We start from the raw sequence: 19,501 nt of genomic DNA, 5'->3' as shown, positions 1-19,501 counted from the left end.
GTCTCCGCCTCCTCTTCAGTGTGAGAGAAAGGTACCCGTTCAAGGAAAATCTAATGAGCTCTCCAAGAAGGTGGACTACTGCAGAGAAAGGCATCCAGTACCTGTGGGAACTGGTCATGCTGGAAATCATTCACAGTGATTTAGGCGATAAAAACTTCCTAGATCCAGAGAGAGTCCCTTGCATGCTACCCATGTAGAGAAAGGTAATTCAAGGTGCCCCTGAATTGTACGTTAACTGCCTGGTAACAATATACCATCCAAGGATGGATGAACAAACTGTGGACACAATGTGTGCCTGGATACAGAGTACAAAAGAAGGTATGGAAGCCTCCTCACTCCCACGGGCCAGCAAGCTTGATTTCAGAGACAGTTCCAATCTCCACCACTGGTACACCCACACTGGGGAGAGGATGGAGAGGCCTTACAAGTGACCCGAATGTGAGACCCACCGCAGAGAGAGCCCAAGAGATCGGTCTCGTTCTCCTTCTGTCCCACCCAGAAGGAAAGGAAACCCCAAGAGTAGACCACGTGGTGAACTATGGTTCTTTCTGTGTGACCGGGGGAAGACATGAAGAAGTGGGATAGTGAACCTACCTATAAACTTGAAGCCCGAGTACAAGAATTAAGAGGGAAGAAACCTAGTAAGAAGGTCATCCATGTAGTTGATGCAGAGGCCCTGGAAAGAGATCAATGACCTTTGAGATGCAGAAAGACTGAGATCAATTCCTGTGATCCCGATGAGGGGACCTCTGATTGGGCAATGCAATGGTCAGACAGTGAATACTCTGACCAGGAACAACAGAGGGGTCCTGCCTTTAGCCAGGAGAAGGAAAGGAACAATAGGGTTTACTGGACTGTGTGGATCTGATGGCCTGGCACATTGGATCCGCAGAGATACAGAGCTTTAGTAGACACTGGTGCACAGTGCACTTTGATGCCATCGAGGCATAAAAGCACAGAGCCCATCTGGATTTCTGGAGTGACAGGAGGAAGTCAAGAATTATCAGTGCTAGAGGTTGAAGTAAGTTTAACGGGGGACAAATGAGAAAAGTACCCCATTGTGACTGGCTCAGAGGCTCCTTGCATCCTTGGCATTGATTACCTCAGGAGAGGATACTTCAAAGATCCAAAGGGGTATCAATGGGCTTTTGGTGTAGCCACAGTGGCTACAGAGAAATTTAAACAATTACCTACTCTGCCTGGCCTCTCAGAAGATCCTTCCATTGTGGGATTGCTGCAAGTCAAGGATCAGCAAGTGTTGATGGCCACTACAACAGTACACAGACAACAATACTGAACAAACCGAGATGCTGTGATCTCCATTCATGAGATGATCCGAGAGCTGGAGAGCCAAGGGGTGGTCAGCAAGACCCACTCACCCTTCAATAGCCCCATCTGGCCTGTATGTAAATCTGATGGAGGATGGAGACTGACTGTGGACTATTGCGGCTTGAATGAAGTTACCCTGCTGCTGAGTGCCGCTGTGTCAGACATGTTGGAGCCCCAGTACAAACTGGAGTCCAAGGCAGTGAAGTGGTATGCCACCATCGATATTGCAAATGTGTTCTTCTCCATCCCCTCAGCAGCAGAGTGCAGGTTGCAGTTTGCTTTTACATGGAGAGGTGTGCAGGACACCTGGAACTGACCGCCCCAGAGGTGGAAACAGTCCTACCATCTGCCATGGACTGATTCAGGCTACACTAGAGAAGGATAAGGCTCCAGAACACATCCAATACATTGATGACACTATTATATGAGAGGACACAGCAGAGGAAGTTTTTGAAAAAGGGAAGGAAATCATTCAGATTCTTCTCAAAGCCAGTTTTACCATCAAAAAGAGTAAGGTCAAGGGACCTGCCAAAGAGATTCAATTCCTAGGGGTGAAATGGCAAGATGGACATCGTCAGATTCCAACAGAAGTCATCAATAAGATCACAGTGATGGTTCCACCAACTAACAAGAAAGAAACACAAGTCTTCCTAGGGGCCATAGGTTTTTGCAGGATGCATATTCCTGAGTACAGCCAAATTGTGAGCCTTCTTTACTCAGTGACCCATAAGAAGAATGATTTCCAATGGGATCCTGAACAACAGCAACCCTTTAAACAGATTAAGCAGGAGATTGCACATGCCATGGCCCTTGGACCAGTCAGGACAGAACCAAACATAAAAAATGTACTTTATTCTGCAGCCAGGGATAATGCTTCCTCTTGGAGCCTCTGGCAAAAGGTGGCTGGTGAGACCCAGGGCCGACCACTCGGTTTCTGGAGCCAAAGCCACAGAGGATCTGAAGCCAACTACATCCCCATGGAGAAAGAAATCCTAGCAGTTTATGAAGGAATACAAGCAGCCTCAGAGATGATTGGCACAGAAGCACAGCTTCTCCTGGTACCCCGACTACCAGTGCTGAGCTGGATGTTTAAGGGAAAGGTGCCCTCTATGCATCATGCCACTGATGCTACACGGAGCAAGTGGATTGTTTTGATTACACAACGCGCCCAAATCGGAAACTCGAATCGCCCTGGAATCCTAGAGATCATAACAAATTGGCCTGAAGGTGGAAACTTCAGTTTAGCACATGAGGAAGAATAAGAACAAGTGGACTGAGCTGAGGAAGCTCCACCATACAATCAGTTACCTGAAGAAGAAACACATTATGCCCTATTCACTGATGGTTCTTGCTGTATTGTAGGGAAGAATCGGAAGTGAAAAGCAGTTGTCTGGAGTCCTACCCAACAAGTGGTGGAAGCTACTGAAGGAGAAGGTGAATCAAGTCAATTTGCAGAACTCAAAGCTGTTCAATTGGCCCTGGACATTGCCAAATGAGAGAAATAGCCAAGGCTTTACCTCTACACCGACTTGTGGATGATAGCCAATGCTCTGTGGGGGTGGCTGGATCGGTGGAAGAAGATCAACTGGAAGCATAGAGGAAAACCTATCTGGGCTGCTGATTTACAGCAAGACATTGCTGCTCGAATTGAGAAGCATATTGTGAGAGTTCACCATGTAGATGCCCATGTACCCAAAAATTGAGCTAATGAGGAACATCACAACAACAAAAAAGCAAATCAAGCTGCACAAGTCAAGGTGCCACAGGTAGATCTAGATTGGCAGCATAAGGGAGAGTTGTTCCTAGCTCGATGGGCCCATGATGCTTCAGGTCATCAGGGCAGAGATGCCACCTATAGATGGGCGCAAGACCGAGGGGTGGATCTAACCATGGACACTATTTCCTAGGTCATTCATGATTGTGAGACATGCGCTGCCATTAAACAAGCAAAAACAATGAAGCCCCTATGGTATGGTGGACGTTGGGATAAGTATAGATATGGGGAGGCTTGGCAGGTTGACTGTATCGCACTGCCACAGACTCGCCAAGGTAAGCGCTATGTGCTCACCATAGTGGAAGCAACCACTGGATGGTTAGAGACTTATCTGGTGCCTCATGCAACTGCCCAAAATACCATTCTGGGTCTTGAAAAACAAGTACTGTGGCGAGATGGCACCCCAGAGTGAACTGAGTCAGACAACAGGACTCATTTCAAGAACAGTTTAGTTACTTCTTGGGCAAGAGAGCACGGTGTTGAGCGGGTATATCACAACCCATATCATGCACCAGCCGCTGGAAAGGCCAAGTGGTGTAATGGACTGCTGAAAACTACTCTGAAGGCATTGGATGGGGGACTTTCAAAAATTGGGCTCAGCACCTAGCAAAGTCTACGTGGCTAGTCAACACTAGAGGCTCTGTCAATCTAGTCAGCCCTGCCCAGTCAGAGCCCCTTCACACTGTGGATGGAGACAAAGTCCCAGTAATTCACTTGAGGGGTATGTTAGGTAAAGCAGTTTGGGTTAACCCTGCCCTGAGCAAAGGCAAACCCATTCATGGGATTGTCTTTGCTCAAGGACCAGGATACACTTGGTAAATAATGAGAGAAGATGGGGAAACCCAGTGTGTGCCTCAAGAAGATTTAACCTTGGGAAAAAATTAATTCATATTCTGAGTTGTATGTTGCAGGAAAAGTCATCAGACGACGACCAAACTAAGGTGATGCTGGTGCTCAACGATGAGACAATCGTAGAAGATCAGACCTGTATAAGAGCAGGATATGAGTGTGATGTAAAATGGTATTGAATAAGAGGTGGAGATTGTAACGGGTTTGTTACCCTCCCTGGGAGGGAAAAGGAACTAGATAGGATTCATATTGTGCCAATAAGGTATTCCATACCATGTTACATCAGCTCAAAAAAAAGATGCAGAAACAGATTTACTTCAGAATATGAAGGGTTCCTTTGAAAAAGAAAATACTAATGCTAATGTAAGGTTAAAATACAAGGTTCCTATTCTGAAACAGAAAACCTATGATAAGAGGTAGCCCTGAATGCAAAGTCAACAAAGTAATAACATGTGCTGAACTCAAATATATCATTGTCCTGTTCAGCTCTTCCAAAACTTCACCTAACGTAATCTCAACAAAGAACTTGTTTGCCTTATTTCCCAGAAAAACAAACTGACCCTCCAGAATATTATTCCAATGTGCAAAATTCAGTTTAGTGTGTGGGTTTCATTGTCAGCCAAATGCGTGGAGAGCAGCTTCTTACGTAAGTTGGGAAGTAGTTGCATCTGCCACTAGTCCTATAAGGTAAAATTTTCTCAGCATAGGCAGGTAGGGTTCACTGCTTAACCACAGCAATGTCAGGTCTATAGCCTACTCAAAATCAATGAGCACGCTTTCAGAATAAACATGTACTTGCACAAAACCACCACATAGTTGTAATCTGAGGAGGTCAGACCAAAACCTCTCGCTGCTCCTGATCACATCCAAAATGTATCACCTTGATCCAGTCTGTGAAATGCAGAAATTCTTTAATAGCAATCCTTTCAAATTCCTCTCTGAATGTAACTGCATCTTACCCAGGAGCTATGCAAAGAAAGACACTTGCAAATATTCCTGGTTTTCCTTGCTCTTCAGTTGTTTTATGATACTGTTAGGTCGTAGAGGAAAACTGGCAATGGTACATGCCGTCGGCAGGGTATCCCATGCCAGACAAGTCAAAAACGAAAGGTCAGATATAATATGTCCATGGGCAGGATGGGCTCACTAGCCTTCTGGCAACCATCCTAGGAGAAGGACAACTCTAATTTCCAAACCCAGGCAGATGGAGCTCATTTAGCCCTGTAAGGCCGTCCATCTAAGAGAAGGTCACTCTAATCAAACTTACATCCTGAGGACCTTGCCGCCACCATCCAAGCTCGCTCAGCCCTGGCAGATGAACCTTAGGATTAAAGGGTGGGTCCAGTTCCACGCATACTGCATCTCACCTAAAAAATCCATTGCGCAGGCCCAAAGGCCTTACCCGCATTTGCAAAGCCCTGTAGCGATGGGTGAAGGTCAAAATGGCAGGTGAAAGGTGCACTGGAAGCTGCAGACCCAACCCTGCATGCAGGCGGTTCAAGACGTGCTTGTAACAAACGTGGGTAGAGCCTTCCCCAAATCTTTTTTCGCGAAGTCTAGGCATGACATCAGCTCAGATACAAAAGAGACGAGAAGGAAGCAAGGCACTCTCTTCTCTTCCAGATCTCTGTGCAGAATAGTCGGGCCATTTCTTCGGAGGAGGAAAGTGTTCTTGTGGGGAAGAAGTCTTTATTATTAGTTCTTCTCTGTGTGTATAGTGTTTATAGGTTTTTTTTCTCTCTATGTAAATACTAAACTGCCTTTCTTAGCAGGTTTGGTTTTGCAGTTTTTTTTTCCTTTTCCCTCTTTCCTCCTCCCCTCTCCTACGAGGGGCGGATGGGCACAAGCCCGGTGGATACCTGAAGTTCAGCCAAGGTAAACAACAGTTTCTTACTTTCTTATTTAACTTTGAACCAAAACAAATACCATGTATCTATTCCATCCTTGTCTGACAGACAACAAACCATTTTATGCTTGATTTGGGAACTGCTTTTGAATGTGTATGATGAATTTGAGAAACTATTACTACTGAATGAAAAAAATATCCAATTTATTTTGGGCTTTTCTGTTTAATGAAAAATGTACACATCATAAAATTGACTTAATTTTAGCTAATTTCGCTAGTTTTTGAAACCTAACTTTCAAAGGCATGTCTTGGTTGCTATTTTACTGATAAACCAAGTCAAACTACAATAAAGTTGAGAGTCCCTTAAGCAGATCTACTGTTTTCATTTTGCAGGGTGCAATGGGCTGAACAACCACACTGGTGAATCACTTCAGAATACTGCATACTCGTGGTTTACTTGCATTAACAAAAGGCAGCCATCAGCTGAAGGGATGTATTTGAAAAGGAGAAAAAAGATGTTCCAGCATGTAACACAACCAGTATGAAGTATGAACAAAGCTGAGAGTAACTCTCTTATGTTTGTTCCCTCTTCCTTTTTTTCTTTTTCTTTTTTTCTTTCCTTTTTTTTTTTTTTTTTGTGTGTTTTTGTTTGGGTTTTTTAATAGATTTTTTGTTGTTTGTTTGGGTTTTTGTTTGTTTGTTTGTTTTGTTTTTTTTTAATCTCTGACACTTTTATACTGAGGGAAATTTGTCAGGAAGATGTTAATGTTGACTTTTTTCTGCTACTAAACATACAACCCTCACCCAATGGTGGAAAACCTCCACTCTCTTCAGTAGTTTACACACTGTTTCCCAGAGGTAAGAGTGATGATTTCAAATTATGGCCCCTTAGCTCAGATTCAGTATCCATGGGACGCCATAACCTGCTTAGCAGTCTGTTACACACTCAGGCAAACTGTTCTCTGCTTCATGATCTTTTCATAAACAGCAGCAACAGTAACATGTAGGGGTTTCAAGCAGATTGAAAAATAGGGTAGTTATCTATTATCTGCAAAAATAATTTCCAAAACTCTAGGACATCCTATTCTTCTACCTACAGCCTTACTTTACTAGAAAGTGATGGTGAATTTGGAAGATGATAGGAAAAAGAATCATAACTGTCTTGCAAAGCCTAGACACAGCAAAATCCTATCTCTATTACTGCAGTACTTGTCAATATGTAAAGTGAAATTCCAGAAAACACTGAATATTTTTAGGACCAGGATGGGTGAACTTAGCATAAGAGATTTTATAATTTCTTTTACAATTTGAAAATGTACCCTGATACAGGAAAATAAAATAAATGCACATGAATTTCAGATATCTAATTCAGGCATTTATTATTACTCTGCTTGAGTTCATTTGAATCAACATGACACTTAATACCTAGATGGAAGGTATATGAGTTATTATCAATCACTATGCTTATGACAAACTCCAGTGGTGCAACAGACAGACTGGAACAAACAATAGTTGGATTCTGAGCAAGAGGTAAAGTCCGTATTGCAGTATCTCTCTACCTGTTCTGCCTATGTGTTTCCATAATCTTGGTAGCCAAAATATACAACAGCTAATAAAACTAGCCTTTCTGTAGAAGCTCAACAGTTGGGTAGTTTCATGCTCAAGAAAAATAGGAGTGGTTTGTGGTTCTCCTCTCTATAGGTTTTGATCAGCAGTGCTGTATGGCAGCTCATGATGGAGAAGAGACAGATGAGGAGCTTCTCTTTCTGAGCTTTGTATCCAATAAAAAAAAAAAAAGATAGGAAAACCAAAAGGCAAAATACTGTAGAATGATAAAATGGTAAAAATAATTATCTCTCCACGCAATATATAATTAGTCTGGGAGTTCACTTTTAAATGAGTTGAGGCAAAACCCAGTAACATTTTCTGACCTTTTGTGTAAATTACAATATTATCAGAAGTGATAAAGAGGTAATGCATATAAAGAGCATGACAAGTGTCATCCTTTGAGGTTTAACTACAAATTAACAATCTTTTATTTTCCTGGGGTGTATTCTGTCCCTGGAGTGACCCAGTGCTGCTTTCTGTCAGCACGGGATACGAGGAGATACAACTGACTTGGGCTGGTAACTCCCATCTGCTTATGTGACTGGCATATTTTTTATATCATTATCATTATGTCCTCAGCATAATCAGAACCAGTTGTTCTAATGAAACGTACAGTTAAACAGCTCTACCCCAAAATTTTTGCCATTTAAAACACTAGAAAACAGAATTTCTCACTAATACTTTCCATTCTTCCATTACAGCTGTGAAGGCCTAACACAAAACATGTTCCCAAAACAAACAACACCAGCACTAACATAACTTTGGCAAACAAAAGCTGGAAAGAAAACTGGTTTCCTTTACTTCACTATATTTATACAAACATACTTAAGAATGGGCAATTAGTCTTTGCATTTCTTCAAAGCAGATGCACTGGGTTCTCCCTATTCATGAGATGCTTTGAAAGTCACCTCATACAGAACTAGAAGATACAAGGCACTATGAATGTTCCTTCCAGGATGAGAAATATTTAAGATTATTTTTTTCTAAAACATCTTATTGTGCTGCCTGTTTTCATTTGCCAGAAGTATCTAGTATCTTCCTTCATGCTGCAGTGAAATTATACAAAACAAATACATGAGACAAACTGTATGATGAAGAAATTGTCCCATAGGGGCGGACATTTTGTTCTAGCCTTGCCAGGTTTGAAGTACTCGTGCACAGGCTTATTTGCAAACCTTGGACGAGTTTCTTTCCCCTCTCTGCCTTTTTCTTAGCAACTTAAAATCCTTGTTTACCAGAAAAGCTCATCATTTAAACCTTTTACTTAATTAAAAATTGCACATTTCATACAGTGTTAATTACAGGTCAGGTGTTACTACTTATGATTTATTGCTATTGTCTACCAAAAGCCAAATTAGCCCCCTGCACCTAATTAACTCCCTGCATTCTGTCCTGTAAACAGTGGGTTTCCATATCTGAATGGTCCATAGTTAGAAGTCAGTTTCTTGAGGCAGAAAGATTGCTTGTGTCCTAATGGGACAGTAGTAAGGTATTGTACGAAAAACGATTCTGTGTGATTTACGAGTTTATTCCCTGTTTCACTGGTGCAGCTTCAGTCCCAAACAGCACAAGATTTAGAGGCCAGGAGGAGTGCTTTATACTCACATACTACTGAGGACTACGACTGCTACTGCTGCTGCTTGGAATCCAAGACCTGCCCTCTAGAAACTATGGAGACAGTTCTCAGTGAGGGAGCAGAGGTATAGTCAGAGAGCCCTTGTATTGCTCAGATTCCCCAGACCTCTTGATATGCCTGGGTTCATGTTTACATGAAAGTAACATCTTGAAGGTCACTTATTTTTTAAATATGGAAAAATATATACTGTGATTAGAATTAAGCTCTTGTCTCTGCTATTTCAGATTTTGAGGTGAATGCAGAATCACAGTCTGCTATGAAACTAACAAGAAATAAGAATTTGCTCCCCACTTTTTTTTTTTTTTAATCCATGGAAATGGAATAAGAAAGTAATGGTTTTCCACTCATTTCAGTAGGCGCCTTTGCCCATCTTTTCTTCCAGCAGACTTTTGCACATGGTCAACTCAATAAATGCTGGTACTAGGAGACCAAACTGTCCACAGATAAAGTTAAAATACACAATATTCAATATTCTGATGCTATAGTTCAATGCCTTGCGCTGTTTCCTGTCTTCATTAAACAACATCATGTATTAAAATATTAGACAGAGGAAACGACTTGGACTGTATGGCCAACCTTTGCTGTATTAACACCAGTTTTGTAAGCACATGAACGAAAATACAAAAGAAAGATATGGAAAACTGTATTACATTTTTTATACTACAATATATAACGTATCAGAGATGGCAAGAAGCCATAAATTTTGGGTCTGGAGTTTTCTGTCATATCCTTTATCAGAAATCTGTTAATATTTATCACATATACCATGTTTACTGCAGGTAAGTTTTTTCCTAAAGTAGACAGAAAAAATATTTGCTAGAAATATTTTGCAGGTAAAATTTACATATACTGTAGAGTGGAAAAGACATCAAATGACTAGTTTGAGTTTGGTTGCAAGCTAGTAACTGGGGAGGAATAAAATCCCAGATGCCTGACTTGGTACCCAGACTTCACCTTTGTACCAGGCCATTTTACTTCTGCTTGTTGGAAGGGCTTTGCTGGTATGGAAGACTTTCTACCTGGAATTGAATATGTAAGACATGCTCCGCATGCTTGTCACTCTTTCTTATGCAGCTCAGGATGCCACATTTGACCAACACAATGCTTTTACAGTCAGCATGGCTGAGACGACGGGCTACTAAACCTAGTGAATTATCTGTTTCTGATACAAGTGCAGAAGTCTTACCACTTAAATGGTGAAAGTGCAAGGAGGTTTCAATTTCAGCAGCTGGAAGCCTTGCAAGCTGTCCAGGCCACTTTTTTATCTCTTGCTACATTTTAAAGGGTGTTGCCTAACCAAGCATGCTGGCTGCTTGGCTGAATTAAAAGACACCAGAATTTTTTGATACCAAGTTGAAAATTTCAATGTAGTTCAAGAACTCTATTGATTACTTCTGTGGTCTGATACATACAAGTAGGTTGAATCTTCCCATCAATAAAATAAAAATCATTCAGCCGCTTACTTGCTGCTCAGGCAGCGTCTCAGTGAATATGAAGCCCCTCCTCCACAAGTGCGTGAACATTCACTCCATGAGCCCCAGGCATCCCACAGTAAGCCTCGATCTTCCTCCGAGCGAGCTGTTCTGGAGCTCTGAGGAGAGGGAGAAGGAAAAAGAATCAAGAAAGAACATTTAAAGGTTAAAAAAATATTGCTGTTAGTTTAAGGTTTTTGGTGTGTTTTTTTTTTTTTAACTAGATATTATCCTAGTTATTGAAAGCACTGAATAAATTGAATAAACCTGTGCTTCTCTGTCATGCCTACTAATTGGTAGCTAGTTCTTTAGTCGTGATTGGTGTATGAATTCGCTTTCATCCCTTCAGTATCCTACTTTGTCTCAGTTTGAAGCTAGTGAAGACCATTTTAAAGGAGCACTTTGGACAACAGTGAGACAAAGGATTTTTTTCTCATTAAAAGAAAGAGTTGGAGTATTATAGACATCAGAAATTTTGCTCTGAAATTGTGCTGCTGAGTTAGAAACTATGGAAAGGCATATTGAAAGATGCCTTCCAAGATGGTCTTAATTAAAAACTGAAACACAACGAAGTGAATCAACATGATACAAAGGCATTCAACATAATCACTTTCATGCACCATAAGGAATTGGAACTATCATTACTTTCTCTCTGCCTGAAGATCTCCTATAAAACTTGCTGGACTAAGTTTTCCCTAACTGTTTTATCCCTAGTATTTGAGAGCTTAAAAAAGAAAGCACACGTTAACTGAAGAGCTGGAGTTAACCAGGCACCGACCCAGGCAGTGCTACTGTTAATATCAGTGGTTGTGCATAAAGAACCGTATAAAGAAGCAGCACTGATGGACTCAGAAATACTCAGCTCTTTGAGGGTTAAGTCATAAAAGTACAGCAATACCCGCCTCAAGTAAAGCAGCTATACCCGTATTCAGCATTTCATTTTCATGCATGCAAATGCACCTCAAAAACATAGATTCATATGGACACAAACGATTTATCCATTTAGATAGATATTGTTCCTCATGGTCAATGTGGTTTTGCTGAAAGAAACTGAATAACCTCACACAGGTGTGTGTGAAATGTCTGTGTCTGATGGAGACCAGGCAGTATTCTCCTTCAAAGCTTGATTTGTGCTGTGGGACGGTACTAGTGAATAGCATTTCTAATTGTATTTGAAATAAATAAGAAGGCAAACCAACTATATAAGGGAGATTTAAATGGCTCATCTATAACAGAGAAACATCAGCTTGCATCACAGCTAGCCCATGTTACACGAATCAACTTCAGCTTTCATAGAACCATAGAATATGCTGAGTTGGAAGAGAACCATCAGGATCACTGAGTTCAACTCCTGGCCCTGTGCAGGACAGCCCAAGAGTCACACCATGTGCCTGAAAGTACCATTCAAAAGCTTTGTGAACTCAGACAGGCTTGGAACTGCGACCACTTCCCTGGAGAACCCATTCCAGTGTTCAACCAACCTCTGCATGAAAAACATTTTCCTGATAGCCAACTTAACCCTCCCCTGACTCAGCTTCATGTGGTTTCCTTGAGTCCTGTCACTGGTCACCACAGAGAAGAGACCAGTGCCTGTCCCTCTGCTTCCTTTCATGAGATAGCTGTAGACCACAATGAGGTCTCCCCTCAGTCTCTTCTCCAGGTTCAGCAAACCAGGTGATCTCAGATGTACCTCAAACGGCTTCCCCTCAAGGCCCTGAACCATCTTTGTTGCCCTCCTTTGGACACACTGTAATTGCTTAGTATCTTTCCTGTATTGCGGTGTCCAAAACTGCACACAATACTCAAGGTGAGGCCTCACCAGTGCAGAGCAGAGCAGGACAATCCCCTCCAGCTGGTGATGTTTTGCCTGATGCCCACTAGGACAGGACTGGCCCTCCTGGCTGCCAGGGCACTGTTGACGCATATTCAACTTGCCATGGACCAGAGCCTCTTGGCTGATGGCAACCTAATGCATTATTTGAGACACAGCAATAGCTCAACACTGAAATAATTTTACCGTCAGTGAAGCTATGTAGAAGTTTGGTAATGAAATGCAGCAAAATATACTGGTCTTGAATATTGTTATTTGTAAGCAAAATCAGAACATTAATTTAGTCTGTGAGAGATGATACCAGATTTGTCTAATGTGTGTAAAAAAATTATTTGACATTCTCATTTTATCTTGTTTTTATTAAAACGCAAGAAGTTTTGATTTCAGCACAAGAATTGCAAGGGTAAATGTAAAAACTAAAGTTACATAAGTCATCACATTCCAACTACAGGCAGATGTGAACCAGTCTCTAGATCTCATGAACATTTACACATGAGATAGGAGAAGACACAATAATTTACTAAGGTTATTTCACCTGATTGTTTTGTGAAGGGTAGTTTTTATAAAATGCAAATGTGTGTTTCCACTTTTAGTCTCTTAAAGAGAAAATACATGTCTGTGCTTCAAACTGCAGATGGGTGCATGTCCTGATCATTCACCACCAGTTGAAAGTCCAAAGACGTAATTAAAAAGGGTTGCAAGGTAAAGTTCATGTGAACCAATTACTCTTACCTCACCATAAATTATAAGCATCAGCATAGCTAGACATTTGAAGGGTTCAAATTTTTCTGACATAAACTGTAATCTCATGCAGAGGAGACCCATGAGCCTGTTACTTGCATTCCAAGATTTGTTATAAGACCTATATATTCCCAGAAAACATGTGATCTCCAACTGGAACAGGCTCCAAGTTTTCTTTCAACAAGTGAAATAAATGTAATTCATTTCAACTCCATCCACATTTAATGTTAAAGAAAGTAGAGTCGTTTTGCCTCCTGTGAACTACATGGTTAAGGCTGAGCTTGAAATTCTAGTAATGCCTGACAAGTCATTTTTCATCTGAAGACCACTGTCCATTACAGGTCTATTCCAGCTTCAAAGGATATATAGAAATTACTAGCTAAGAATTTCCTGTTAAGCACGGACTTTTTCAAAAGCAGCTTATAAGGGTAGTTAGTAATTTCTACCCACTTTCAGCAAAATGAACTGAACTTAAATTCTTATATTAAAGCGACAGTTAAGAGTTCTACAATGCAAGAACTCCTACAGTGTTCCTTTGAAGTCCCAAAGTTTCTGTCATAACGAGTAAACAGAAGCAAAAAGAAAGGGAGAAAAAAAGTAAAGGGGGTACATGCCTCTGAAGCTGCAAGGAGTAAAGCTGCCACCACTTAAAGCCTTTAAGTCTTACTTTAAGTAACATCCCTCTCTTAGAAAAGTCCTTTACCTCTGCCAGAGGTAGCCCAGACTGGTGCTTCTCAAAATGCCAGTGTATGCCAAAGACATAAAATGCAGTCATCAAGATTCATTATGCCCTGCTGCTGGTACCAGAAGACCTGCCTTATCCCTTCCATCCATTCTAGGGTGGGTCTCAGCCTGAGCTTCCCAGGAAACACCCACTGTTTTGTCCACACAAAACTCAGGATATCCTGACATCAAAAGCATCAAGTCAGAAATGTCACCTGCAATCAATGACCTACATAAAACAAATAAATCTGCTAATACTAATACTAATCAAATCCAGCTCTTTCTTAGTACCTTATTATCTCAATACACACTTAATTTGATAGCGATTTTGCAGCCACCACCCAACCCCTCAGCTAGAGTGGGAATGGGCAGCAGAACTCCCAAAGCATAGCCTAATGAGAAAGAGGACGAACACTTTGTGCTATTGGACCAGAAAGCAAAAAGGATCATGTGTCAAAAATGAAATCACTGGAAACAGTGTACTCAGGTGAAGACACTTAAGAAGTAAAAAAAAAAAAGTCTTTAAACTACAAATCGAATAAAGGACTTCTTATAATACTGTAGTGGGTTGACCCTGGCCAGATACCAGGTTCCCACTAAAGCCACTCTTCTCACTCTCTCTCTGCAACTGAAGAGAGAAGAGAGAAAAAAAAACCAGATAAGAATTCATGAGTAGAGATAAGAGCTGGGAGAGGTCAGTGACTGATTACCTTCATGGGCAAAAAAAGACCCAAAGCAGGGATACTACTTATATTTATTACTAACAGGATGAGAGCCAAAGAGTGAGAAATAAAACAGTCTTAAAAACACGTTCCCTCCACCTCTCTTTCCTTTCACGTTCTCCCTCCTCCTCCCCAGCAGTGCAGGAGGACAGGGAATGGGGGTTACGGTCAGTTGTTGTTTCTGCTGCTGCTCAGGGAGAGAAGTCTTTCCCTTGCTCCTATGTGGTCCCTCCCATGGAAGACAGTCCTTGATGGACCTTTCCAATGTTAGCCCATCCCTCGGGCAGCAGTTCTTCCCAAACTGCTGTCCCGTGGGTTACTCCTCCACGGGGTGCAGTGCTTCATGGATGAGTTGTACCAATGTAGGTCCCCCCAGGGACCACAAATCCTACCCGGGAAAAACCTGCTCCAGTATGGGCTTCCCTCTCCACAGGCTGGAGATCTCTGACAGGACCCTGCTCCATCCTGGGCCTCCCATGGGGTCACAGCCTTTTTCATGCATCCACCTGCTCCAGCATGGGCTCCTCCATGGGCTTCAGGTGGGTCTCTGCACCCTGATGGTCCTTCATGGGCTGCAGGGGCACAGCTGCTCCACCATGGTCTTCACCATGGGCCACAGGGGCCACAGCTCTGGTGCCTGAAGCACCTCTCCCCCTCCTTCTGCACCAACCTTAGTGTCTATGTTGTTATTCCCATGTTCTCACTCCGCTCTTCCCTGATCGGAATTTCTTCTGCAGAACAATCTTTCATTATTAAATATGTTATGACAGAGGTGTTACTACTACTTCTAATTGGCTTGGCCTTGGCCAGTGGCAGGAAGTCTGTCCTGGAGCTGTCTGGCATCGGCTCCAGGGGACAGGGGAAGCTTCTAGCAGCTTCTAACAGAAGCCACCCCTGTAGCCCCCCCGCTACCAAAACCCAGTCACAGAAACCCACTACAAATACAAACAAAAGCAACCTGACAAATCAAGTAAGACTAAAAGAGTTTAAAAAAATCCAGGTTTGGTGTCTAACAGTAATTTCCAAATATATTAAAGAGTTGTCAGGCATTCATGTTATATTAAGAGGTCCTTCCTACCCTTTCCACTAACACACAGTACAGAGAAATAACCTAAACTATCTGGAATAGTATGTGAAACACACAAGTGTCACACACCCTTAAATCACAACAGCTACATAGACATCCAGGAGTCACATCCCTGATTAGAACTACATTTCTTCTAAAACCATGTGTGTGCACATGCGTGTGAGTGCACAGAGGCAGACACATGAAGAGCAGCACGACTTCTGTTCATGTCCTAAGGTCTATAAAAGAAGTTCAGCCTTAGGAAAATATATCTTAGTCACATACTGAAATTGAATTTAAAGTTTTGTTTGTAACAGTGCTATCCCGACAGAATCCAACTATTTGTCAGGGTGACATAGAAAAGAGTGCGTATAAATGCAGATCATGTTGTTTAACTTCTCCTCTGGTTCTGAGGCATCCAGTCTTCCTCCTCAGTAAAATGTTGAGTGTAATGCTCAGTAAAAAGCACCCAGTGTGTTCCACAGATTATATAGCAATACAGATAGTGAAAAATGCACTTAAACTCTTGTTGGACATAAGGCACTGATACAGAATTTAAGCCAGTTATTTCCCAGATAATATGAACTGCTGAGTTTGGTTAAGAAATTTATATCATCTGGTTCTTATCATATCCCCACTGTTTCAGGGTATGATGAGCTATCAGTGACAATATGCAAAGCTCTTCTGAGGCCACTGCCTAAACTTGTCTTTCACTACTGTGAAAATCATGTTAGGTACAGAAAACTAGTATTTTTTCCTGCATAGATCTTTCTGCCATCCTTTTTCAGATAAGTCCAAGTGCACCCCTTGTGGTGGTTTCACAGCTCTCAAAAAATCCAATTTCCAAGCTTCCCCACAATTTGCCTCAATGTGAAAGAGAAGTTCTCGGACAGGCACAACTCAGCATGGGGAATTATATAAAAATTTATTACTAACAGAATAAAAACTATAGAAACTAAAAAGCAAATAAATACACAGTATTAATACAATTTCTACCACCCTTGGGGTCCTCCCACATCAATCCAGGAGAAGAACGCTCCAGGATGATAGCTAAAGTCTCTCTCTCACTGGGGTATCAGGGAAGGGGTCTTCTCCACCCCTATCAGCTGTTCGGCCTCTGTTGAAGTCTCCTCCTGAGCTGCAAGGGAACACTTGCATCAAGTCTTCATCACGATTTACACAGAGTCAGCTTTTGAGTCCTTTCCCCCTGGTTCATGAAGGTTCCTCCCAGGGAGTAAGATTCAGGGACTTCTCCACTTCCTCCCCAGGTTGCAGGGTTTCTGGGTTTTTGCTCAGTCTTTATACCCCAAATAGTTTTTGCCAAAGTCCTTACCCAGCCAAACCTGTTTGGTTTGGCTTCTCTCTATCTCAGCTGCAGCACCAGCTTGACTTGCCACGTAGCAGGGGGGGCATCCGCCCGCATTCCTCGTCCATCGGTTTTGGCTGCCCTCGTCCAAACCCGATGCAGGGCACCTCCGAGCCCCTCGGCCTGTCTCTGTGTTTCAGTCTCAGCTCCAGGTCGCCTCCTGCCCTGCCACTGTGTAGGAGGTGGCAGTAAGACTGCTTGAAGTTTTCTCTCTCCTCTGCCTGGAATTCTTCCAGCTCTGCTTCACAATCATTGCTCCCTCCACTCGCAATGGGGGAAATGGCAAGGAAACACCCTAGCCCTGGCCAAACCAAGGCCGTGGAGGGCTGGGGCTCCCCGGGTTCGGGGCCCCCCCCGGCCACCCCTCATGGCTCCGATTCTCTCTGCCAACAACTTCCTTTCTGGCTGTTGTAATATGCTAATTTCGCAGGGGCAAAACACAGCTCCGATTGGCCCCGCATTGGAAACTCACCTGGGACCAACCACTTCCAGCCCCGGGGTAGTGGGGGGGCGAGTGAAACCACCACACCCCTACATGAATTCTTGCCAAGCCACACATTCTCCTTCTTTGAGTAATGCTGGACGATCCTTTGATCGTCACTGAGGTTAAGTATATATTTCGCACAGTACTAAAATGCTATCTGTAGTGAACCAGGAAGAAATGCTCTCAGCACTTACCTAGATGTGTAACAGCAGGAGACAAAGCCAGTGACCTCACCTCTTTATATAAAAAAAAAGTACTTCAAAGCTTCAAGCCATGTAAATACCTGGTTTGTAAGATTTCATTTGCATAATGTTGTGTATCTTTGTGGCATTCTATCCAAGGAAACAGCCAGATTACAGCTCGGATGGGGAACTGCTTGGAAATCTCTGGCTTTTGAACGAAGGCAGGTCAGAACAAATTCACAGCTAGTTGAATTAATATTAGTAATTACTGTCAATCAAAATGTTAACATGCAAGATATTTCTAACTAGCTGTTGAAACTTTTCCAGAGTGAATATCTTGGAAACATTGTAAGCAAAATATTCTGACACATCCAGTTTTCAGTGCACCAAAAAAAAAAAGTTTTATGTATGTAGACAAAGAGTTGTACATCATTTTAAATGGTACTGTATGACCAAAGTACTTCTACTCTTCCAGAATAACTCTATGTTATGGCCACAAGCCAGGGGAGGGAGCTATAGTAATGAATATTCATACCATATTATGTCATTTGAGGGGACTACTCTGCCCACCCGGCCTGGGAAGTTGGAGAGAGGGGTTTTGCTGCAAGCTGGAACTGCTCCAGGGTCTCAGTCACTGCTGGCAACCGCTTCTTTGCCGTTGGAACAGTAGCAAAGCTGGGATCTGCTGCACTGCCGCCAGAAACCATTTTTACTGCAGGGAATAGCAGAGGAAGCCAGGAGCCACTGACTCGCCATACTGTGCTGGGATCAAAGCAGGCCGGGGATCATCCCCACCCCAGCCACCGCAGTTCACCGACATTTGGATCCTCTGGTGCTGCTGACAGGGTGAGAACTCCTGCATCCACACTGCCATCGAGCTGGTATCTCAGCAGAGAAGCCCCTGGCTTGAATGAACTAGCTCTCCAGGTATTTTTTCCATTGTGTTCTGTCTGGTCCAGTGTGGAAGCCCCTGCTATTTTCTTTCTTGTTTTGTCCTGGGGGTTGGAGGGAGGAAGAAACTAGAAGCGTTTCTCTCTCTGTGTTGTTAATTTGAACCCTTCTGCTGGTATTGTTGTTTTGCTACTACTTTCCTTGTTAGGAAACTGTTATTTTTTCACTTACAATCTCCTCACATATTTTGTCTCTCTGTATTGGGGAAGGGCGGCAAATGAAAGGGGAGTGAGTTCATGTTATTGGGGTTCATGCCCCAATTTTTGTCTTTAAACCAAGACACAGTACCAGACTGAAGAAAGGGTCTGGAGACAAGGTAGAGGTACAGGTGGAATACTTTATTGAGGTGTCCAGAGGTTTTATGGGTTTAGGCAGGGAAGGGGCTAGAACACAGGGTGGAGCATGAGACAGACAAACAGGGGAACAAATTGGGGTAGGGACACAGGCAAAGGGGGAGGAACGTGGGAGGAACTGGGGAAGGAAAGGGCGAATGGTAACTGTCTCTTCTCAGCAGCTTCTTCAGCCTATCAGAGAGGGGAGCAGGGAGGCAGGGAGCAGGCAAACTCGTGACAAGCCCGGGCATGCCCAGGCTGTGCACTGTGTAGTGTGGATACAATGCGATATACATATCTGAAACCACATAATAACATTAAAGTCCATATAATAACTGTACGGTCCATATAATAAAGTCCTGTCAAATGCTGTATGTTTTTCTCCATTCCTGGAACCTCTCCCATCCTGAATCTTGTTCCTTCACAGTAAATAGCTTGTCTTCCCCTTGTCCTGTCTGTATCCTATGTACATGCAATAAAAGGACTTCTGCCACCAGACTAGCCACCCAACCAGCCTCCAGAAGGACCACACAAAACAGAAAAACCTGCCTACCTGACATACTTACCAAATTAATGGAAGTTCTGCTCT

At 42.7% G+C, this 19,501-nt stretch overlaps 1 protein-coding gene across 4 annotated transcripts in view; it reads right to left on the bottom strand.

The window, feature by feature from the left end:
* Positions 1-19,501, bottom strand: part of ADAMTSL1 (ADAMTS like 1) — a 393,783-nt gene that overhangs the window by 177,995 nt on the left and 196,287 nt on the right. For 3 of the 4 annotated variants that reach the window (XM_027634671.1, XM_027634670.1, XM_027634672.1), the window contains one exon: positions 10,506-10,633. In XM_027634671.1, coding sequence (XP_027490472.1) covers positions 10,506-10,633 — 128 coding nt within the window. Of the gene's footprint in view, positions 1-10,505; positions 10,634-19,501 lie in introns of those variants that run through there. The other variant, XM_027634675.1, reaches the window with a different exon arrangement.

The sequence above is a fragment of the Corapipo altera genome, unplaced genomic scaffold (assembly GCF_003945725.1).
Source record: "Corapipo altera isolate COAL_440 unplaced genomic scaffold, ASM394572v1 61411, whole genome shotgun sequence".
NCBI classification, from domain to species: Eukaryota; Metazoa; Chordata; class Aves; order Passeriformes; family Pipridae; genus Corapipo; species Corapipo altera.
This window is presented reverse-complemented; position numbering and strand designations above follow the sequence as displayed.